General features: G+C 44.9%; 1 protein-coding gene across 1 annotated transcript in view; it reads right to left on the bottom strand.

Annotated features, from left to right (window-relative positions):
* The window catches only part of Acsl6 (acyl-CoA synthetase long chain family member 6), a 57,799-nt gene that overhangs the window by 6,454 nt on the left and 26,533 nt on the right, over nt 1-24,812 (bottom strand). Inside the window, exons 10-20 of the mRNA XM_051180685.1 lie at nt 21,259-21,332; nt 19,333-19,410; nt 17,829-17,963; nt 17,155-17,289; nt 15,793-15,888; nt 14,684-14,756; nt 10,969-11,057; nt 10,078-10,194; nt 6,228-6,371; nt 4,629-4,730; nt 3,715-3,786 (exon numbers count right to left, since the gene is read on the bottom strand). Coding sequence (XP_051036642.1) covers nt 3,715-3,786; nt 4,629-4,730; nt 6,228-6,371; nt 10,078-10,194; nt 10,969-11,057; nt 14,684-14,756; nt 15,793-15,888; nt 17,155-17,289; nt 17,829-17,963; nt 19,333-19,410; nt 21,259-21,332 — 1,115 coding nt within the window. The remainder of the gene's footprint in view (nt 1-3,714; nt 3,787-4,628; nt 4,731-6,227; nt 6,372-10,077; nt 10,195-10,968; nt 11,058-14,683; nt 14,757-15,792; nt 15,889-17,154; nt 17,290-17,828; nt 17,964-19,332; nt 19,411-21,258; nt 21,333-24,812) is intronic.

Genomic DNA, 24,812 nt, shown 5'->3' on the forward strand with positions numbered 1-24,812 from the left:
TTAGAAAGAAAATGCCTAACATTAGCTTTCTTTCTTGACACTTGTCATTGAAATGAGATTTATAGAACTTCCACTTAAAAAATACTGTAACATTTAATTATTGCATTGGAATGCAATACCTCCAGATTTTCCATTTACATCATTTCATAAGAACATGAACTTTCTAGGGGTTGGAGAGAGAATTTCTTGTTTAAGAGCATTGGCTGTTCTTCCAGAGGACCCAGGTTCCATTCTTAGCACCTACACGGCAGCTCACAACTGTCAGTAACTCTAGTTCTATAGGATCTGATGCCCTCTTCTGGCTTCTGAGGGAAATGTACATACATAGTGCATGGCCACATATACAGGCAAAACATCATACATATAAAATAAAAATAATACAATCTAAAAAAAAAAAACTTTTTAAAAAAGCAACAGCAACAAAACCCATAAATGTCTGTATCTCTGAAGAACCAAAGTACTTTAAGTTTTCAAAGATATTAACTCAAGGTTGCTTGTAGATAATAAACACAAACAATTTAAGATGAAAGAAAAATAAAACATTTTCATGAATCAAGAAAATGATAAATTCATCCCTAAATTGATTCAGCAACTATCTCTTTCAATAAGAAGAAATAGAGTATGTCTAAAGAGAGGTGCACTGGTTAGAAGTTGAAAAAAAAAACTATTGTGTCAAAGTTAATTTTGTATTATCTATGCAAATTAATGAGGCACACAAATACAAAGAACATTATTAAATCACAATTAAATGTGTTCAAATATCCTCTAGTCATCTACATCATTTAATTGGTGATAGAATATTTTTAGTGTAACTTACCCATTTAGTAAAATACACATTTCACAGACCCCTGTAAATTACTAATGGCTGACCTATTTCTTAGAATTGCATATTTCCGGAAATTATGCCACAGTAAAACCATTTTTTTTTCTAATTCAAAGTTCAGTGCAATCAACCCAGCTCAGGAAATCTGAACTACTAAAGTTTATGTATGATTACTTAAATTCTAGACTCAGTTATGCCATTCGTTGTGTTTTGAGCTAACCCTTAATTGCCCTTTTCCCCCATCTTGAGATGGAGTCTCACTACATAGCCTAGGCTGGTCTTGAATTTAGGATTCTCCTGCCTTAACCTCCCCTAGCTCTGGGATTGCCAGTGTGAGCCGACATCCCTGGCTGAACTCTTTTGCTTTTATTTGTTTGAAATAAGGTCCCATGTAGCATTGGTTGCCTGGCCTGGAACTTGCTTTGAAGTTGGGATGGCCTTGAACTTCTGACCTTTCTGCACCTGCCTTCCATGTGCTGGGATTATAAGAATGCACTGCCTCCATGCTTAGTGTATTTGGTGCTGTGCATCAAACCCAGGGCTACATTACTAGACAACTTTTGCCAGCTATGCCACATCCCGAGACTCTGCCTGTTTATGTTTGAGAAGGGAAGATACCAAGACAAGAATGGATTGTGGAACAACGGGGACGATTGCCACGAAGGAGGGCCCATGTCTGGAGCACAGCTTCCCCTGGGCGGGAGCCCTGCTGCTTGCTTTGCTATGGTCAGCAGAGGCTACGTGCTAACCGTACTGGGGAGGATGCCACAGCGCAGTGAGGACAATGAGAACAGAAGAAACCAAGAGATAACAAGTTTGGCAATAAAACTAAAGACCTCTGGGATGCCACATGGCTTTCCTGCATCTGAGGTTACCATGGTGAGGGCAGATTATTAGAGCAGAAACTGCACAGGGCATACAGAAAGTCAAGATTGCTCTCTTCTCATTAACACTCTAACCAAAGGCAATGGAGAACAGTGGAATTTTAATTGAAGGTTACTTCTAAAATAGCCTCAAGAATAACACACACACACACACACACACACACACACACACACACACACACACACACACACCATCATCTCAATTCCTCCCACTCCTAACCCCAGTGTGTGGGTTTTATTATTCTGTGTCCTGCTGTAAGTTATGCATCCTAGCACCGACAGAGGGCGCGAGGAGCTTAGGAATTCACAGGGATGTCCCCAGGTGCAGTCCCAGCCTGTCCTTCAACAAGACCCAGACTACGAGGTCTGGAACCATTCAGGGGCAGCCCCTGCACCACAAGGTCACATACGATCCAGTCACACAGATCCCCATTAAGGAAAAACAATGAAATAAGTTCTACCAAGTTTGAAGAGTGAAAAAATAAAGAAAGCAGCTGGGACACTTCAAATTCAAGCTTCAGCTGTACTAAAATAATTACTGACAAATAAAAGTTTTGTTTCCTCAAACTGGTTTAATGTAAACATCTATTTCAAGAGAAAAATAGGCTCAAATGCTGAAACTATTTTAGATTTCTTTAGCTTGAAATTAAGAAATTAAAATCATAGCTAGGTATGGTAAGTAGCTCATGCCTGAAATCCTAATACTTGGAGGACTGAGACAGGAGGATAGAAATGAGCTATGTGGTAAGTAGCAGGCCTGCCCACTCTGCCCTGTGACCACTATAGCATGAGACCCTGTCCAAAATGAGGCGAAAACAACAACAAAAAAGAGATTTAAAAATATCTTCATACATAGATATATTTTAATTTCAGATTAAACATACGAATTTTATATTTAAAACCAATTGAAAAATAGTTCTAAGCTATCATCAAAGCAGTAAACAAACTTTTAAAAACCTTATAAGCTTTATAGATCCCTCACCATATTTGGGGGACTTTTTAAATGGGAAACATTTATTTGCTTGTTTTTGAAACAGGGTCTCTCCACAGAGCCCTGGATGTCCTGGAACTTTCTGTGTAGACCAGGCTGACCTTGAACTCACAGAGATCTGCTTGACTCTACCTCCCACATGCTAGAATTATAGGTGTGCCCACCTGCCTGGTGAAAAGCAATTCTTGAACATTTTTGGTTACATTTCTGTTTCTCTGTCTCTCTGTGTCTCTGTCTCTCTGTATACATGAAGATACACATGCATATGGAGTACAGAGGTCAACTTTCAGGAGTTAGTTCTCTCCTTCCATCATATGGGACTCAGGGACTGAACTCAGGGCAGCCGGGGTGGCAGTGAGCACCTTTACTTGTTAGGCCATCTCACTGTTGCTGGCCTCCCTCCCACTATAAAATGCCAATCTTATGAAAGACAAGTATTTTGAAATTCAAAGGATAAACATTTTTATCAGCATATTACTATTTTCTTCTTGGAAACTTTTTCTCTTTGGGTTTTACTCAAGCAGAGAGATACACCAAGTAGGACTGAGCATGTTCAGTCAGTCCTGAGCCCAGCTACAGTTAAGGCCAAGAGGAACTGAGTGTCCTTTCTTTGTGGGTGCTTTGTTTCCTCCTTCTTTGCAGAAGGCCGCTGGGCAGATAGTGTCCTCCTAGCAAATAAGCTGCCAAGAAGGCAGTGCCCAAAAAGTAAAAATAAGGTAGGGCACTTGGGAGCCCGAGCAGGCCCACATGATCTACCAGTGACAGCAAGGCTTCTATTTCAGCCTTATGATTGCCTGCGGTTATAAGGCTAACAGCACAGTCTTACTTGTCCAGTGACCTATTTTAGTTTAGGAGCAGAGAGTTGCAGTTGGCTTGAAACAGGCCTTTTGGGGGTGGGGGAGTGTCTGTTGGCATATAGCCTTCTAGCTGGCCACATCACAGAGGAGAGAGTATGGCTCAGGGTCACCATGCTGCAATGCAAAGGGATAGATAGAATGGGTATGGGAAACAGTTACCTGTTCAAAAGAATAGAGTCCGCTTTCTTTCCCCAACATCACCATGTCATCCAGAATGGCTTTCTTCAACTCCTGAATTGAACCATGAAAGCAAAACAGTAAGAACACACTTCAAAATGGGGATAGAAGGAATAAAGTTTTAAATTAAGGTTGAGCAGTGACAGAGCAGACACTTGCTCTCTTAGTCCCTTCCCTGTTGAGGGTAACCTGGTACCACGCCAATTACTATCTCTCACCAGGAGAGAAAGGGATGCAAATGGCCAAAGAGGTCACCGTGAATGGGTTAGGGCATGCTTTATTTAAAGTGCTCTGTCGGTCAGCCTGGTAGTGCTGCCACCCATATGCAAGCTCAGGGTTTAGCAAGGGGAAATGGAATCTGAGATACCAGCCTGTCTGCTGCTGAAGCACAGAACAAGCCTCCCTAGACACATGCCACAAGCCTGTTGGGAAGGTAGGAAGGGCACATGCTCTAAGCAAGGAGAGTTGTGCTACTGTTTCCATTCCATCACTACCTCTTAACCCAGTGCACATGAGGCCCACCTTCTCTAGGCAAGGGGCAGAAAGTCTGTGTTCACATCTGACCCTGCTGTGAACCATCTGTGTGGCCTGGGACAAATCACCTCCTCTTAGACTTTACCCTTTCAAGTCATGGGATGATAAGGCTAGATAAACTTTGTGTGATGGCTCCTGGACCTAAGAATTGAATGGTTTACTCAATTTTAAAAAAAGTAAACAGGAATAATCCAAGCAACTACAAAAAGACAAATCACTGGTTTAGGGTTCCTACTGTGTGTAAAGTAATACCAGATACTCCATATGCATCTAGATTTCACCCATGGCAGCTTCTCTGTCCCCTTGTTATGTGCCTCATAAAGTGCTCAGCACCCTGTCAGGAAGCACCTGGGGGTACAGACCTTATTTGTGCAAAGCTCCTGATAGGTCCCTTCGATTCCTTTCTTCTGAGCCCAGGAAGGCATGACTTCAGGGTCAGGCACTACAATACCAACCAAAAAGGCCTACAAAGCCCATCAGAAAACATAGTCATGACACAAGCTTTTAGAGTTCTCATTTAAAAATAATCTCTTGGTATTCTCATACTCCACCCTTTCCTAAAATAAGTCTTCCGTTATGAAACATTTGTTCAGAGGTTGTAAAACACTTTCAACAGGGTGACACACAGTCCTGGCCGATCACTTCTGATCTGACAAAAGGGCTTCTCAGTGGCTAAGCATGTGATTAACATGCCTGAGGCCTGGGTTCAAAAGCCAAAAATTAAAGACACACATAGACACACACATATACACAGACACATACAGACACACACACACACACACAGACACACACACATATACACAGATACATACGCACACATACAGACACACAGACACATACATGCACACACACAGACATACACAGATATACACACATACACACAGACACACACATATATACACAGACACATACATGCACACACATAGACACACACAGACATACATACATACACACACACACACACACATACATACATACACACAATTTCTGATATATCCCCTTGATTTTTCATATCAATCTCAGATCTTCACATCTTAGAGGTTGCTAATCAAACAACTTTGATCCAAATTCTGTGATCCAAAACACATTTCCCAGAACTTCTGAACTACTTCAAAATTATTTGCAAAGAACTATTTTAATTTTTCTGGTTATTCTTTAAAAGTGACTTAAGGTTTAATATTATATGTAAATACATAGAATAGAAAAGAGTCAATAACTCTGATACCACAGAATGTTTTTGGTTCTTCTGACTGTGATCTAAGTGATATTGACAAGAAACATTTTAATACTGATAAGTTAAATTATCATTGGCATTACTCCTTGCATTACTATACCAATTAACTTATACAATTTATTTGTATAGCAGGGCTTAGAGCATGGCATATCTCAGTAGTATAGTGCCTAGCTAGCATGCAGGAAGGCCCTGAGTTCAACCCATAGCAACAGACACACACAGACACACAGACACACACATATACAGAGACAGAGATAGAGAGAGAGGCAAAATTCTGAATTTTTATTCAATATCTTGCCTCAAGAAATTCCCCCTTGGAAGTTAGTGAACATACATTAAAATTAGTAGAAATGTTTATTTCTATGCCTTCAAGCAACTCATTTCCCTTAACTGCAATTAACCAAACCCTAAGTAATCAAGATTTCTTCTGGATTTTTGCTTTGAGGCTGAGGTTGGCCTTAAACTCATGATCACTTTGCCTTTGTCCCTCACATCTGGTTTTAAGTGGTGCTGGGCACAGAACCCAGGACTTCCTGCATCTCAGGCAAGTACTCTACCAAGTGAATTAGAGTCCCAAGCCCCACAATTTCTCTTTTGGAAAGGATTTTTTTTTCCCTCTTGACCTGAAATGTATGGGTGAATACTGGTGGTTGACTAGAAATCACAACCTAATCTGGAGTTTTTGGCAGGCCAGTATGTGCAGGAGGGCTGGAGCACTATTGCTCACCTTTAAGCTGTCCCCATGGACATAGATTTGCGCCACAGGCTCACTCCGGATATAGATGTTCTCAATCTTCTCTGGTGCGACATATTCCCCCTGAGCAAGTTTAAATATGTGCTTTTTCCGATCGATGATTTTAAGTGTTCCCTCCTGTAGAGTTGAACAGACAATTTTCTAAAACAGCACTGCTATTAACAAGCTGGACTCCTGTCTCCTCACTGAAGACTTACCCTGTACACCTCAGCACAAGCTATTTCACTTTGTGTCTACAGAGATGTTGCATGGGGCTCAAGGGAGCCATTGTCCACCCCAGATGGATGACATGCCAGTTCCGCTGGACCCTAAGCATCCACCATCCTTCCTTCTGGATCAGCCTGATCAGGTCCCTCTGCTTCCCCAGCCACCCTCACCACAGAAGCAGGCATTTATCTGCCCCTGATCAGATCCATCTCTGGGCCATCATGGTTCCTCTTAGCCAGGCCCATACTCCAGCTGCATCTATCCTCACCAACATCTCCAGGTTCATTCTCTTTGACTTCAGTAGAGTCTATTGCCCTAGCTACCGCCTCAACTGCAAAGCACCCTTGCCATCTCCTGGTGGATAGCAGATTCTTCAGAGAGCCTGTGGCTCCTACCCAGCTACCAGATGGTGTTGGAAACCCCAGTCTCTCCAATGTGCCCTAGCAGGGAGGATAGGGAGTGTGCATTGGGGCCAGTAGCCTCTAGCACCCTATTCACCTCACGGACCCAGGACCTTTTTGAGTTCCTGGGGTGATTAAGTGACACACACCTGTACTTTCATTATCTCTGAGAACAGCACAGCAGGGATAACTATTTTCATATGCCTAAGTTGCTAGATCTTTTCATTGGCTCCCAGATCTCACCACTGGTCTGTGACTCCCATCAGGCTGTCTGCCCAGATCTGTCCACCCAGAACACAGCTCACCCAGAATGAGGCTTCTGGAGATCATTCTCCTCAAGCCTGACCCAGCTTGGGGATGGTCATCCCTGTTTGCCTACCTCTCCCTCTTGGCACAGACCCCTGTCTCACCCACCTCTTCCTCCTCCTCCCAAGGAAACTACATCTTGAGCACAGAGACTCTTAAATATCCTCCATCCCTACTCTCTCCAGGAGAGAGGTAGAAAGCAGGCCTGTGTTTCTCAACACTGGGGCTGACCTCCTACGCTTCCCTTACACTAGCTTCTTTGGTCTTCAAAGCAACAGCCAGCTGTTGTCACCTCCGTCCCTCTAAGGAGGAAAATGAGGATCAGACACATCAGTTAACTTCTCCAACAGCCACACAGCTAGGGAACAGAGGACTCGGGATTTAAAGCCAGGACTGTCTGGATTAGAGGACTATATTTTCTCTTTCATTTGTTACTATAAAATAATTTTTAAAGCACAAATATCTTTTAAACAGAATCATTGAAGCCTTGCACATGGTCTTCCAGAAAATGGGGGGGGGGAATGTCAAAAAACATCACTCATCCATTCATTCAAATAAGCTGACACCAAAACCAGAGTCGTATTTTACAAGGAAAATTACAGATTGATCTTGTTTGTGAGTAGAAACAAAAAGGCCAGACACAATGTATAGGAAAACAGTGTTCAGGAAAATCACATCATAGCTAAGATGAAGTTAAACCCTGAATGCACAATTGGCCTGACATGAGCAACATGGAAAGAACAAACTCTCATTTCAAACGTAAGAACAATTCCAATTAAAATTCAGCCCTTATTTAGAAATGGTGATTTTTGATACTGACTCCATGGGCTGCTGGCAGCTTTTGAGTTTCTTGTTTCTGAGCATACCAACTACTTCACAAGGATTTATTTATCACTTCTCACCAGGGCCTGAATGGTGGGAGGCTTCATTCAAATTCAGTGCTTCAGCTCTGAGACCCTTTCCTTATGAAAAAAAAAATAATAATAAAGAACCCAGGCTTTATGTTACATGCCTGAAATCCCAACACTTGGGAGGTTGAGGCAGGAGGATAGCAGCACACTGGAGGTCAGCCAGGGCTATGCATAGGACTACACAGAAAGACCTTCTCAAAAACCCTATTCCATCACCACCATCATCAAAAATAAAAGCAAAAAATAATAAAAATTTATTGCAGGGCCTTGAAATGGGCTGTTGCAAGTGCAGGGCCTTGAGTCTCAATCTTCCTTGACTTATAGGACAACTGTCCCTCCACAGATGTCCATGCCCCACAGGCCTCTCTGGCCCCTCTCCTACATATCTGTGGGCCCATTTGGCTCTGATTCTCTGCTGATTTGGCCCGACTATTCCTTCTACTCTCCCTTGTTCTCTTGCAAGGCCTGAGAGTCAGATCCAGTGAGTGTCTGTCCTTTGCTTCTTCCCTGGTTCTTGCCCTTCTTACTTACACCAAAAATTAAAATGTATGTCTTCCCTGAGCAGAGTCCCTGTTCCAGGGAACACATTGGAGACTTGTTCTCATCTGCCACAGGTACAAGGGCTTCTCAAAGGCAAGTGCACCAGCCCAAGAAGAGGCAGATTGGCTCACCTGGCCCCAGGACCAGTGAGAGGGCTCGGTATCACTTATGTGTCTGAAAAACTCAACACCTCAGATTCTGAACAAACAGCAGCAACAGAAGAGGTCCCCTGGATGAGTGACACTAGGAAAGGGCTCTGGGTGTTGGCAACATTTCTTTTCCTTAGAGGATTTGTGTAGTTGTCTGATGCATGCCAGCCGCTGTACTAAGTACTTTATAGCCATGATCTTATTTGTTCTTTGAGACAATTACTGTAGAGGCCAACAATGTTATTACCCTCATTTTTAAAATAAGAGAATGTAGGCCAGAAAGGTGGCTCAGTGGGTAAAGGCATTTTCTACCAAGGCTTAGGACCTGAGTTTGATACCCAAGACTCTCATAGTAGGAGAATCAAAGTGTGCAAACTGTCCTCTGACCTCATGATCACCATGATCACCACGGAGTGGACACCCACACACAAGCACACAGGTACACAGAATACATAAATAATACCATTTTTAAATGAGAAAATGAAGCAAAATGGTTTGAGCTAAAATCTGGGAGCCATAGCCAAAGAATGCTATGAAGATTCAGTTTCCACAAATGGGCTAGGGTGTGGCCCAAAAGAGGAGTGTGGCTTTGCTCAGGGTGACAAAACCAATTCCCAGCAGAGCCAAAAGAACTAAAGCATCCCTTACCTACCAACTCCAAGGTTTTCCCTTTTCCAGATGCCAACCTCTCAGCTGTGGTCAGTGTCCCTGGCTATGGCAGTTTCAATGAAAGTGACCCCATAGACTCATAGGGAGTGGCACAATTGGGACTTGGTGCCTTGTTGGAGCAGGTGTAACCTTGTTGGAGAAAGTGTATCACTGGGGGCTTTGAGGTTTCAGAAGCCCAAGCCAGGCTCAGTGGCTCTCTCTCTTCCTGCTGCCTGCCAGTCAGGGTGTAGAACTCTCAGCTGCCTCTGCAGCACCATGTCTGCCCGTGTGCCACCATGCTTCTACTATGACTATAATGGACTAAACCTCTGAACTGTGAGTCAGCCCCAATTAAATGTTTTCCTTTATAAGAGTTCCCATGGTCATGGTGTCTCTATACAGCAATAAAGAAATGTACCCCCTTTTGCTTCCCCAATGGGCCCCATACACTACTAAACCCTTTCCTGGAATCCACAAAGTATAGGAAGTTGGTTTTAAGACCCAAATTCTGTCCTCCCCAAAGGCCACTATCACTTTTACTGGGGCAACAGAGCAGAATACAGGACAAGTTTGGGGTGCATATAGAGGTGCCCCTTAGTGACCTGGATCTTATACCCATTCATCGCTGACAAGTGGAATACCAGCCTCCAAATGTACGTACCGGCAGCCATTTCCCAATGTCTCCAGTGTGAAGCCAGCCGTCGCTGTCCAGGGCCTCCTTGGTCCTGTCCTCATCTTTTAAGTAGCCTTTGAACACATTTGGTCCTTTCACACATATCTGTGGGGTCAAATACCATGGCTTTGCTCACTCATGACATAAGGGACCCAACACTGCCCAACAGTCACCAGGCAGGAGAACAAGTGTGCTGCCCATCTACTGGAAGGCCACTGTGCAGACTGTGACAGACCAGAGGGCATGAAGAACAAGTGTGCTGCCCATCTACTGGAAGGCCACTGTGCAGGCTGTGACAGACCAGAGGGCATGAAGCATGCTTCTGCTGCCTCTGCCCTTTGATCTGACCCTTGTCTTTTCTGGAGCAGTGCCCCCCCTTGCTCTGGCCACCCTTTCTTCATTTGCTACCTCTTCTCACTCAGGAGTCCCTTATGCTGTTTTGTGACCCCCCCACCACCACCACAGACACTGACAACTGACCAGTCCTACCAGAGCTGCTCAGGCACCTGCTTCATAGGCAGACAATCTGTTTCTCCACCCACTCCCTAGGGCTGAGCAAGAACAGCCCAGCTCAGCCCACCTCATTTGGCCTATTTGAGTATGGCCACATTTCTGATGAGACAAGTTATACCACAGCAACTCATGCCACAAGCGGGTGTGTATGTGGGAGAGGAGAGCTTTTTTAAAGGTCAGAAAATTTAAAATTCTTGATTTAGTCCCCTCAATCCCAGTGTTGCGATTTGGTTGAATGGAGTGCATAAATAATTTTAAATAACTTCACATACAGGTAAGGAGAAAATGGCTCCATCCACACTGTTTCTGCTTTCAATTGACTGTATGTAATGCCCATAGAAATAAGAGATGACATCTTAAGCTCACCTCTCCCTCTCCTTTGCTGGTCCAGTAGTTGAGTTCCTCTGCATCAACCAGCTTAATATGATTGCAAGGCAGGGGTGCGCCTACGTGCCCTAGGACACAGGAACAAGATGACACTTGTCAGTGATTCAGCACTGATGGTGCTCAACACCTCGTGACATTCCCAAGCAACCTGGAATGGTGGAGCATGCCTATGATTCCACAACCTGAGAGGCAGGTCGGGGGAAGACAGGGGGTATCAGGAGCTCGAGGTCATCCTTGGCTGCATGGCTAATCATTTGAGGCTAGCCTGAGCTACATGAAACCTTGCCTCTAACAATTCAAAACAAAGACAAAGCAAAAATGGAAACAAGAGCTCCAAGCCGGGAGCTGTAGGACACAAGTAATATAACTTTACACAGGTGCTGGTCAGGTGTAAAGGGGGAGCTAAGGACAAAACTAAACTCAGAAGAAAGCAGAGGCCGACATTCCCTTTACTTGTGATTTCTTTTATTACACTGGACTGTTTTTGTGACAGTGTTCTCTGTGTAGCCCAGGTTGTTTTAGAATTCACTACAGTGTCCAGTCTGGCCACAAACTTGTGATCCTGTGCCAACCTTACCAGTCTTGTAATTATAAGAGGGCACCGCCATGCCAGATTTATATTTGGTTCTTAGTTTTATCCGTATGTATTAGTATAGTGTGTGTGTGTATGTGAGTGTGTGCATGTGTGTGCATGTGTGTACACATGTAGTACACTACAGCACATGTGTGGAGGTCGGAGGACAGGTTGGAAGAGTCAGTTCTCTCTTTCCACCATGTGAGTTCTGGGGATTATCAGGCTTGGCAGCACATGCCTTCATCAGCTGAACTATCTCACTGGTCCTTATATTTGATCCTTACGGAGTGAGATAGGCATAATTTAAGTAGCAAAAGCCTGAGTAAGGTGGGAGTCTCATGTCCACTATCCACATGATTAGGAGATGGAGATGTCACAATGGTGCCTGCATCAAAACAAAATTTTTTTTTTCCGGCTGGGCATAGTGGTATACACCTATAATAGCATCATCCAGGAGACAAATGTTGGAGGATCAGGAGACTGAGGCCAGCATGTGCTCCATGAGACTTTATCCCCAAATTAAATGCTTTCCCCATTATCAGACCATATATCTTGCCTGTGGGTCATAAGCTAAGTCATCGTTTCTTTTCTCCTACTAAGGTTGTTGATTGGTACAGATGGAGACAACTTAGAAATCTTGTTACACTGAAGATATGGACTCAGGTCTTGGATGAGGCATAGGGGTCTGTGTTTCTTACAGGCACCTAGGCAATATTGATGCTGTTGAACTTAACACTACACTTAGGTAAGTAAGGAACAACAACAAAACAAACAAACAAACAGGACTAAGTTACTCAGCCCTGGGGAAAAAAATCAAATTCTAAATTTTGTTGATCATACAAATTCCAGCCACAAGAGATCCTATTTAGTCATTCACTACAAGTCTTTGAGGTCTTTACACTTTTGACAGACTGTTAAACAGGTGCTGGCCAAGGTCCTGAAACCTGGTGTGCCATGGTGTGAAAAAGAAGGCTGTGACTCTAGGGTTTCTCTTTTAGAAGACACATTGCCAAACCTGTTTTGATACTATATGAAGAGACATCAGTCTTCTCACACCCAGACTCCTAGGTTTTCTAGTAAGGATGAATAAAAAGTCAACAGTTTTACGTGGGAAAATGTTAAGGATGGCATCCAAGGTAAGTGGGGTCAGAGTGGGCTCAGTGGGAAAAGGGGCTTGGCACTAAGCCTAATGACTGAAGTTTAATACCCATAAGCTGCATGGTGGACAGAGAATGGACTCTTTCTGACATCCACATGTGTACCACAACATGTATATGCTCTCCCTGACAAATAAATAAATAAATAAATAAATAAATAAATGTGACTTTTAAAAGGTAAGAATGAAAGTGTCCAAAAGGAATGGAATTTGTGGAATGATGGTTCAGTATGATGGAGCCAATGAGAAAAAAGGCTAGGTGCTGGAGAGTTGGCTTAGCAGTTAAGAGGGCTTGCTGCTCCTACAAAGAAGAATTTGGTTCCCAACATCCATGATCCATGTTGGGCAGCTCACAACCTGAAACTTTTTTTTTTTTTTTTTTGAGACAGGGTTTTTCTATGTAACAGTCATGGCTGTCCTGGAACTTGCTGGCCTTGAACTCACAGAGATCTGCCTGCCTCTGCCTCCCAAGTGCTGGGATTAAAGGCATGTGCCACCACCATCCGGCTTTGAATGCTTTTTAAAATTAGTGAGCATGACTTCTAAAGATGGTTCCTGAAGAATATTTGGGAGCAGGGAGGTGACCAAAGAGTTTCTATAGGAAGCAGTCTTTATCTAGTTTTAGTGTAACAGAATTCATTAATAAAAAAGCAAAAAACAAAAAACAATAACAAAAGAAAAACACTCCTTACCTGGCTCAGTCAAATACAGTTTCCCTTTTTAGCCTACCTATCATGTTTCAAGATGCTGTGGAATACTATTGCATTAACCAGCATTTTTTTTTTTTTGCATGCACATCATTCTAAATTTTCCAGTTTTTATTTGAGCAAATGTAAGCACAAACAAACAGTGACCCCAGCAGGGACAGTGGTAATGAATTCTCCTGCTGAGTGCTTTTCAAGTCTGACCAGTGCCCAGTCTGAACCTGGCAATGGATGACCCAAGGGCTAACTACTACAGACGCACTTCTGTCTGCTTTGGAGGAGGAATCTCCTCACAGTGAGAGAGTGTGCATGAACCTCTTTTTGAGACTGCCACTACCCTCTGGATACATTTCAGGAGTTCCATCTTTAAGAAATAGTCCTGAGAGGAGCTGGTGAGATGGTTTAGCAGTTAACTACACTCGTTCCAGTAGATCCAACATTCTCTTCTGGCCCCTTCAGGTGCCAGACACACCCATTGTGCACATATGTACACACAGGAAAAACACTCTTACACATAATTTAAGAGAGAGAGAAAAAGAGAGAGAGAGGGAGAGCTGTTTGTTGTAAGTCACATTCAACTCATAACCCACTTCTTTCATTTTGTTAAAAAACAGTTCTAAAACAACTGTAAGTAAGGCAGTGTCGTTATCAAGAGTCTGTAAAACTCAAAATGCTGGTATTACAGGCATTTACCACATGGAGTTATATTTTGTGATCTATATTTTGTACAACTTCTATTTATTTAGACAGAAAACAGGACTGGCTCTTGAGAAAGATCAGTGGGCAAAGATGTTTGCTGCCAGGCCTGACAAATCTGAGTTTGATCCAGAAAATCCACATGGCAGAATGATAAAATAAACCCATGAAAGTTGTCCTCAGCCTTCCACATGTGTGCCATGGCGTGATGTGCACACACACACACACACAACACACACACATGCACATGGGCACATGCACACACATAAACTAAGTAAGCAAATTAATGAAATTTTAAATTACAAATAAAAAATTTAAAACAAGGAAAATACAAAAAGGAAGATGCAAAACTTTGCAACAAAAAAACCCATCAGATCCACAGTATCACAACCCAGATCTAGACACTGTTAATTATCTTTTCCATCTCTTTTGCACTTTTCCCTAAGTTCTTGTGCAAATTTGATTTCCAGGAGGGAGTTTGCATGCTGGGAATTTTGATTTGGAGTAGACCATGGACTGTCACTTCGTGTGCCCCCCCACCCCCAAATGAGCAAGCTGCCCTACCTGAGGTCCAGTCTCCTGGCGTTGTGAAGGTACACCCAGCTGTGCATTCAGTTTGCCCATAACCTTCATAGACCTTCAAGCAAAACACAGAAACCATGATGTGGGCCACACTGTTCCAGTGCTGTCTGGTGGCCCTTCTTGGCCAGCTTGCCTCGCATTGATTGTCTGTTATTCCCTAGCTTTCCCTAGTGGAACTGAATACAGCAGGGCTGTGCTACCACTTAGGTTGTTTGGTTTGGCCAAATTTCAACCATAGGCTCTGTTTTCACTTGGTTGATGCAAGCTCAAGATTAATACTCTAGACCTACTACAGATCTGATTTTATCTTTGGCATGCCTCTCCAGAGTTCAAGGCATAGAAAGTATAAAAATTTAAGCATTGTACAGACATGTTTAACTTCCCTTGAAGCCCTGCTGCATCCATGACACAATACCCTGTCTCTGCAGGAATTTGACAGACTTTAACTGAATGGATAAATGAAGGGATAGTTTTCTTTGTTTGATTTTGGTTTTCTTAGAGATAATCAAGTAACAGCACAGGAATGGGCTCTCCCTCCCTGATATTCTTGCCTTGAGATGGAGAATGGTTTGAAGGCTATAGAGTGCAGAGAGGCAGACAGTCTCCAGCACACCATGATGCACTTATATTTTTTATTTTTTACAAGAATATTTACTTCATGTGTATGCATGTATGTGAGTGTATATATGCACCATGTGTGTGCAGTGACAGTGGAGGCCATTGGATTCCCTAGAACTGGAGTTACAGACAGTTGTAAGCCACCATGTGGTTTTTGGAAACCAATCTTGGGTCCTCTGGAAGAGCTTGAGTGTTCTTAACTCTTGAGCCATCTCTCCAGCCCTTTAAGAATACATTTATAGTTTATCTGATTCATTTTCCTTTTGTTAAAACTTGCAAGAACCCAGGTAAAGGGCTGCTAGCATGCTAGAATGGCAAGATCATTCTACTCTTTGGCTCTGGGCTTTTCTTACTCACAGAATGAAAGGCTTGGGCCCCTGGGATCTTCCTCTGTATAGTAGAGAGTATAAGAGCCATATTGCCTAGCATACATCCTAGTGCCCCCTGCCCAGGAAGGCCCTGTGTGGTGATACCTGGCACCCCAGAGCTGCTCGTAGGAATCCCAGGACTGTTGGTGATGCGGGGGCTGCTCCAGTAACGATCATCCTCACATGACCCCCAAGACTGGCCTGTGGGAAGAGAGGAGCTGCTGATGATGCTTGTGACACTAGAGATGGCCCTTGTTCAAGGCCAACTTTCAATAACTAGGCCCTGGATGCTGGGGCTCATATCAGGAAGGAAGCTGCATGCTGAGGAAGACCCCTCTCATTCCAAATAGTAAACTCCATCAGTAGACAACTTAACCCACAATATGCCCAACCCTGTCGCCGTTTTGAGAGGAGCGTCTTTATTCTATAGGGCATTTGTTTTAAATACCACACTTCCCCTCCTTAAAGGATTCAGCTGCTTCCTCACTCTCTCATTATTCACAGGCCTCCAAAACAATTACTTAGGACAATTTTCTCCAACATCCATTTTAATGGCATCGCCTTTTTCTCATTTATAAATCAATGCCATCCTTTATTTACTATGTTCTGCAGAGGACAAAGGATATTTGAAACACTTTGTTTCTGTAAGTTGAGCCAAGAGAGTTTAAATATTAATTTTCATGGCTAAAAATAGAATAGCAAGAAAAAGAGTGAGCTGATACTACTAATGAACTAGATTCCTTGGGTGGTACAGCGAATGGAGACTGTGGTGGTGACACAGTAAGGGGAGCTTCTGAACTGACCTGATTTAGGAGAGGTTGAAGGGACAGGACACCAGAGAGGAGAAAGAGAACTCCCGGTCATCTGGTGAGGAGCTAGTGGTATTGAAAACCCACCATAGCCAGTTTACTGGGAATAGCAAGAGGAAGCCCAGGCCTTCAGGCCCCAGGTATGTCTGAGTGGAGAGCGATGGCCTGAAAACCCAGGCAAGGCAGAGGTCAAAGGACTTACCTTCTAAGGACCTTTTAAATATGTGTGTTTGCATATGTATATAACATTTTTAATTATTTCTTTGAGAATCTCATACTACATTCACTCCCCATTCCTCTCGTTAACTCTACCAGGTTCATCCCTGACTCCCTCCCCATTCCCAGTTTCCTGTCCTGTCTTTTGGTTTGTTTAACATCCTATGGAGTTCAGCTCATGCTGCCCATATATGCAAGGGTATGAAGCCATCCACTAGAGCATGGACAACCTAGGGGTTGTTGTTTTTTTAGCAAATGCAATTTATCTCTTAAAAAAAATCACAGCTCTAAAATATCAGTGGCAGCTTAAGCTTTGACTTCATGAGCACAAGAGTTATTTTTTCACCGTATTACAGACTGTTGATACAATCTACTCTGTTTCTCCTATGCAATCATCCACCGGGCACAGAGTTACTCTAGACCCCCAGCCTCGTTTCTTTACCTGAATCTTATTAAAGAAGAGTTCATCCCAGATACTATTGTTTCTGATGATTCCACTCTGGACCTCAGCCTGCTTTCGTTTGGCTGCAAACTCCAGGAGCCAGCGCTTTAATGAAGTGTCTGCCTGGTGGAAGATCTGAGGGACACAAGCAGGAGACAGCTCTCAGGGCCTGACTATCTTGCTTCTAAACACATCCTTCAGGAGGAGGATCCAGACTAGCCAGCAGAGGAACCCTGCTCCAGTGTAACCTTGGGAGAGCTCTCTGGGTTTGTGGCATGAAGCTGAAGGTTAGCATTATCAAGGGACAGGAACAGTTTGGCAAAAGAAGGAGAGGGGATGAAAAGGTAGGAGAGGGGAGAAGACAGGAGGAGAGGGGAGAAGAGGGGAGGAAAAGGGAGGAGAGGGGAGGAGGGGGGAGGAAAAGGGAGGAGAAGGGAGGAGAGGGGAGGAGGGGGAGGAGAGGGAGGGGGAGGAGAGAGGAAGGAAGGTCAGGACTCTTTAGTCAGAGTTTTGGAGGCTGAAGAAAATAAGAGAAGGAAGCACAGGGAAGAATCAGGGAACATAAGAAAGGAGGCTTCCTTTCAGACCTGGGTTGAAGGGAAGGAAAGCCTCTCTGGGACCCCAGACTCTGTCCACACCAGCAAACATGAAGCCTTCCAGTCTTTGGGACTCACCTTGTCATACATCCGATTCAGCAGCCGTGGGACCACAGGGAAGATGGTGGGATGGAGAGCCTTCATATCATCGGAGAGGAGGCGGATGTCTCCCTGGAAAAAGCCTACACGGCCTCCATGGCAGTAGACAACAGACTGAAGGGAGAGAGAGGATAAGAATGGGGGGGGTCATTTATGGTGGGTCCTCCTGGCTACAGGCCAGAGCTGTCCAAAGTTTTGCCATCCCTGGAGAATACCCAAGACTCCACCCAGCCCTGGCTGCTGCCACAAGACAGTGAAGAGTGGCAAGTGAGTGAGCCACCCACCTACAACATTTGCACTAGTCCAGCCAGGCCTAAGGAGGAGGCCTAGTGTAATGATGGCGATGTAGCCACTCTTGGAGGTGCTTGCCCTTTCACAGACACTAACCCCGATCCCACCCTAGAAACTCAGGTCTCTGGAATGTTCTATTATCCACTCTCAATAAGTGGGTCTGCTCCAAGTCCCTAAAGAGGTTGCAGATTTCCTAGGGACATCTCTGCAACTGTGACATGATGTGCCGTTCTCCTCGGGTACTAGAGCTGGTGGGAGAGCAGGGGCTCCTGGCTGGTTCCTATGAGGCCAGAAGCACACGAGGGACCTTATATGTGCTCTGTTCTTTAACACCCAGGACAGTCTTTTAAGGAAGGCGTGACTGTTGGTGGGAGAGGAATGCAAAGCTCAGGGAGATGAAGTGACTTGCCCAGCTGAACAAAACTAACAATAATGACTGACATTCTAATCCAGGCCCAGAGAGATGGAAAGCAAGCCCCATGATAGCAGATCTGCCCTCTAGACACAGCAGAAATGTATTTGAAAGATTTATTCACAGGCTGGTCCTTTGAGTGACATATGCATGGAAAAGTCTCAGGATCCACCATCTTATATGGATTCCTGCCTTTGCTCTCTCCCACAAAACCTGTCTCAGGACCAATCTCACACAGTCCAGGATCTACAGCCCTAGGAGCCATGACAGTTCAATGTCGCAATGTTACTGCTCTATTCTGTCTTTCATGAGTTTGTGAGTCATGGGACAGAAGCATGTTGTCTGTCACAGAACACTTCTGCAAATCTATAATGCTCTTGGAGAAGATGCCACCAGCCAGGCCCTGGCCCAGCTGAGGTGTGTCTGTGTGTAAGGTAAGGTGGGTGGTCTGGGTGTTTCCTGAAGTAGCTCTCCTAGGAAGGACAGGTAGGGTGGCCAAGGTCCTGAGATCCCTCTGGCCCCCTGTGCTATCTTCTAAGGATGGAGCATTTAGTCCTACTTCACAGCAGCAGTGACAAGTGACACCCTGTCCTATAAGTGAAGGTTCTTGGCACAGAGGGTGCCTCCCTGATGCCAGGGCCTTACCTGCACCATTCGCTCAAACATGTGTGCTAAAGGCAAATAGGAAAAGTGCACATCCGCACAAGTGGGAGCCCACTGACTCTGCAAGAAAACACAAGGAGCCCAGGCAAGTCCCAGTCAGCCAGGCAGGAGTCTTACCTGGATCACTCTCTCAAACATGTGAGCCAGAGGCAGGAAGGAGATGAGCACATCGTCCTGTCTCGGAAAGATCACTTTCTGCAGGTGACGGGCATGGGAGACAGAAAGGAAAGAAACACTGACAGGAAGACAACGAGAGAGTCATAAAACAATAAAGAGAAAAATGGTCCTGGGGGAGGGGTGGATGGGGAGTGGGGGGAGGGGAGGAGGAGGACAGAGAGAGGTAAGATGAGAGGAAAAAATGATGAGAGAGAGGAGGAGGTGGGGAGGAAAGGTGGAGAGGGAAGAGAGAGGGAAAGTTGAGAGAGAGAGAGAGAGAGAGAGAGAGAGAGAGAGAGAGAGAGAAGCAGCATAGGAAGCGAAGTGTTAGGTCGCAGCGCCAGTGGGTGTAGGTTATCTGCAGAAGCAAAGAGCCACATGAAGCACACATAAACCAGCAGAGCCAGGCTCCGCAGGGAAGTCTCCTCTCAGGACAGCCTGCACCTCACTTGCAGTCAGTCTGTCTGTCACTGTTGGCTGGCGCCATCCTGACTCTCTCCCCTCCCCATCCTTCCTGAAACATCTGCTGCAGTCTCCCTGGGCCACCCGAGCAGAGACTGGATGGCATTTTCCAGGCCTTGTAAAAAAAAAAAAAAAAAAAGTGGCTCAGAGAGTCCTTCATCTCATCTGTGCCAGCTGGGCTGAGTTATGGGTGGTGACAGCAGCAGAGAAGAGGCCAAGCCACAAACAGGTGGCCAGACACAGCCTCCCAAGTCACAGCTGGGGGCCTTAAAGGAGAATGCACAGGCTGGGCACTAACCCACATCTGACTCCCAGATGGGACTGATCCCAGAGACATGGACTGTTCTGGCCAGCAAAGCATGGAGACTTCCTTAGTGGGACCTAACTGCTCTCTGTCTTGTCTTAGAAGTCCTTTTGCCTTTGGAACCAACTTGGACAAACTTTGGAATCCTGAATCATGGCTCAGAACCTGATCTCAAGCAGCAACCATGCCTCAGTTTCCCACCAAAGCATCTCAGGGTTTGGAGTATATACTCCAAAGCCCCATGTAGCACACACTCGGAGAGAGATTGTTTTCACGGTGGAGAAAGGGCCTGGCTGGCATCCTTTCTCCCGAAGGACGCTGTAGCACATACTTACCACCCTTGGGACAGCTCCTCCTTTCTTAGCTGATTATAAACACTAACATGCTTTTGTCAGACCAAGAAAGCAAGCTGTTTGGACTTTACAGTTACTTTTAAGCCCAGCCTTAAGTAGTCCTTAAACACAAAATGACCAAATTAAACCCTGGCCTGTTTGAGAAACAACTCATCAAGGCTTACTCTTGAAACAAAGGCACACACAGGGGTTCACGGAGCTTGTTTTTTGAAGTGAAAAATGAAAAGTAGGTTTACATGCTCCCCACCACCATCCTGGGCTCTCAGAGCTCTTAGAATGTAGGGGGAAGGGTCATTTTGGCATTGGGATCGAAAGCTGGTCTGATAGCTCATGCCCCTAGTCCCAGCATCTGGGAGATCCAGGCCAGAGAATCAGGTATTTGAGGCCAGCCTTGAATACATAGTGAGACCCTCAACCAAAAACAAACCAACAAACAAACAACCCCCCCCCAAAAAACTAAAAAACTGTATTGGAGTTTAAAGTGGTTGTAAAAGTGGAGTTGGAGTTGCTCTATTTAGGACAGAAACTCCTGCCTGCAAGCGGCTGCCAAATTACAAAACCCTAAAAGAATGAAAACAAAACACAACTCTAAACACATCCAACCCATGGCCCTCTCTCTATATTCATCTCAGGATAACTTGAATATGGTCTAACACATTGAAGACAAGAATGTATACAGTAATATCCAAAGAAGGTTGGACATCCCTGCTAGTACAACTTCAAGTGTCCCCTCAAGAAACACCTGCATAGGAAGTTTACTTTATTTACCTCTGTCACTTTCAGAAAGCCTGAGAAATCAGCCACCACGTTCCCATGGGTGAGCATCGCACCTTTGGGGTTCCCTGAAAACAGAAGGCAAGAAGGGACATTAATTAGGAGCCTGAAAGTTACCTTTTGACCTCCTCATATGTATTGTAGCATGGCACGATGTGACATGGGTGTACCTGTCCAACCCCTACACAAAGTAAACAAACAAATGTTAAAAGATTTAACAAGAATTTTTAAATGGTTAATTTAAGCTAGGCATGGGGGCTCACATCTGTAATCTCAGTTCTCTAAAGGCTGAGGCAGGAGAATTTCTGCAAGTTAAGGCCAGCCTGGACTAACTATAGACTGAGACTCTGTCTCAAAAAGAGGCTTCTAATTTTACATGCTATGTGGACTTTGCCTCAAAAGGGGGGAAATGGAGAGAAAGAAGCAAGTTTGGTGAGGAGGATTTTTTTGGAGAGGTTTACACTGAGTCATTTCTCTCTCTCTCTCTCTCTCTCTCTCTCTCTCTCTCTCTCTCTCTCTCTCTCTCTCTCTGTGTGTGTGTGTGTGTGTGTGTGTGTGTGTGTGTGTGTCTCTCTCTCTCTCCCTCCCTCCCTCCCTCCCTCTCTCTCCCTCTCACTTTTTTTGTATGTTTGTTTGTTTTTGTTTTTCGAGACAGGGTTTCTCTGTGTAGCTTTGGAGCCTATCCTGGCACTCGCCCTGTAGACCAGGCTGGCCTCAAACTCAAACTCACAGAGATTCGCCTGCCTCTGCCTCCGAGTGCTGGGATTAAAGGCATGTGCCACCACCCCCTGGCCTCTCTTAATCCTAATCTGAAACCTGAGTTCACACAGATGCTAATAGGATCTAGGGAACCCAGTGAGAAAGGAGAAAGAGGCCCCGGTGATTGCAAACAAATAATGAGCCCCAGAGGCAGAAGGCAGTCTATAGTCAGGAGTCAGCCTGAGATGATGGGAGAGGATGCTGTGTTAAAAGGAACCTGTTCACCAGGCTGGTCTGCCAGGTATTTTGTCAATCAAACGCTCCCTCCCCATAAAACTGAGGAGAGAGTTAGTGGTATAGAGAGAGCTAGGAGCATGGTGGAGGAGGGTCCAGGGAGCCCAGAAGAGGTGCTGCCTACATCAGATGAAAGTGTAGGTTTTAAACATTTTCCCTCAACCGTCTCCCAATTTCCACAACCCACTTCCTTGTTCTTGATCCCTCAGGTCAAACCTGGTGGGAGGAGCAAAATGCCCACTAACAAGGTTGGGGAGCAGGAGAAGTGCAGGGAGGGGAGGATGGGGGTTTGCGCCCTCCCTTCATGCCAAACCCATGCGTAGTTCAAACTGTCCCTGTGTTTTGGAATGCAGCCTTTGTGACTTGTAGAGACCATGGGATACTTTATTGACCAATAGTGACCAGGAAGACATTTATCCAGGGGCAGAGAGAGAGAGAGAGAGAGAGAGAGAGAGAGAGAGAGAGAGAGAAGAGAAGAGAGAAAACTTTCCTCTACAATCAAGTAAAATTAGTAACGGAGATAAAAATAAATTCTTTCTCATAGTTGTATACCCTGTGTCCTGCTTTCTCATATTGCAGGTAACCCATTTGCCATCAGTCAAAGCCTTATCTTTCATAAAATTCAAGTGACAGAGGTGTCCCCCTGCTTAGGACGTTTGATGGGTGAGGTCTCAACCTGTATGCTGGGGCTTTTCACCCACGATGTCAACTTCAGAGATGGTTCTGAGGGTCATAGAAGTTTGTGATTTTGAAAAGTGACTATTGTTTCCTAATAGGTAGTTGTCAAAGTGTCTTCATTTTGAAAAGAGCAAGACCTACAGGGTCTGCTTCAGCTGTGCTTGAATCTTCATCCTGCCCGAGCCTATGTTATCTCCCCTCCTCGACCCTCCAGATCCAAATCCTACGGAATCCCAGAGCCCTTAAAGTGTTCAGAGCATCACCTGGCAATTTTCACCTTCGGGTTCTGGAAGTTTCTAAGGATCATTCTCCAGATGCTAGTTACAGAACAGAGCTGTCACAAAATAGGTCCTTGTGCCACAGAGTGGTGGGTCTGTGGGGCTGGCTGACATGTGCATGGCCAATATAAACTGAGGCTCAGGAGAGAAAGTTGTCTCTATAGATGAAAATTTTCTGCAGCCTTCTCAGCTGAGGCCCAACACTAACAGTGTCGACAGCTCTGCACCCTTTTCTTCTCCAGAACTTCTGCCAAAGTTCAGACATTTTAGAAACACATTTTCTTGCAGATTCAAATGTCACTTTACAAGCCACCTATGGGACTCCTAAAATATTCCCAGAATCATTCAGATTATTTCCACAAGTCATCTCTGCATTTGACCCCAAGGGCCGAAGGAGAAGTGAACGTTGATCAGAGTCTGCAACTTGATGGCAAAGGTCCCCTAGGAGGCAAGTCTCCCTGAAGGCTCTGCCTGCCGCTCAGATTCAGGGCAAGCCTACATCTCCAGCAGCATGTCTTTTAAACTGGATGTAGAAAGTTTTCCAATTGCTCATGTGGAGAATAAAAGTCATCCTAGACAGACCTACGAGCAATCCAGTTTGCAGAACCAAATCGCATATTTTCTTCAGTTGTCTTTGTTGCTGGTACAGAGAGTGAGAGCTACCCCTGCTCCTCACTGCCAGGTGATGTTGCAGTGATACAGGATCTTCTATTTCTTGGTTTCCACTCTTTGCACAAAGTATATTCAATAAATATCCACGGGACAGAGTGTATTCATTTAATATCCCTGCAAACTGAGGCTGAAGAGAGGCCAGTTTTCCAGCTACAACAGCAGGCGTGCTGAGGAGTCTCCCACAGTACCGGCAGGCATGTTTACAGTGACTGGGTACAACTCCAGACAGCCGTGGCAGTTTCCATTCTCCTCTGGCCTGACTAGGGGTTCCAAAGCACTGACATCCCCCCCACACACACACACACAGGCTAGGACCTCTCTCTGGAAGATCCTGCCAAATGTCAGTGTCCGGTCATATTTTTTTACATTTCCCCCGCTGGAAGAACAGTGTAGCGTCTTTCACTGAGGCTGACAGCCAGACATCCTGCATGCAAAGATAGCATGTGGCTATGCTGTGACACCGACGACGACAAGTGTGGCTGACATGCTGACAAGAGGAGGGATGAAAGAGGCACAACGCAGGCTTAGCCTAAATCCAAGGAAGTCCAAATATGTGGTCCAGCGGGACGATTTCAGGCCAAAGGCCTGCTTGCTATCTCAGAGCTGCCTGGCACTGGCCGTGGCTTTAAAGCAGAAGGTGGAGCAGTTTTCCAGCCCCACGCATGCTGCTCCTCTGCACAGACAGGTAAGGACATCTTGACTTCCATTGTGAGTCCCCGGCTGGGAAGGCACTGGATGTGACAGCTGTGCTTTCCACCTGGCCAGCAGCATAGTTCAACAGCATGGAATACTTCTTCAGATAAAAGTGCAGCGGCATTGACCAATGAGCTACTAAAACCCCGGTGTTACTCTTAGAGAGCAAGGAGGTCCAAATCTAAAAGCCACAGCCAGTGACTTCAGTAACTTGTTCCCAAAAACCATGTCACC

This window comes from Phodopus roborovskii, unplaced genomic scaffold (genome assembly GCF_943737965.1).
Source record: "Phodopus roborovskii unplaced genomic scaffold, PHOROB, whole genome shotgun sequence".
In the NCBI taxonomy this organism is placed as follows: domain Eukaryota; kingdom Metazoa; phylum Chordata; class Mammalia; order Rodentia; family Cricetidae; genus Phodopus; species Phodopus roborovskii.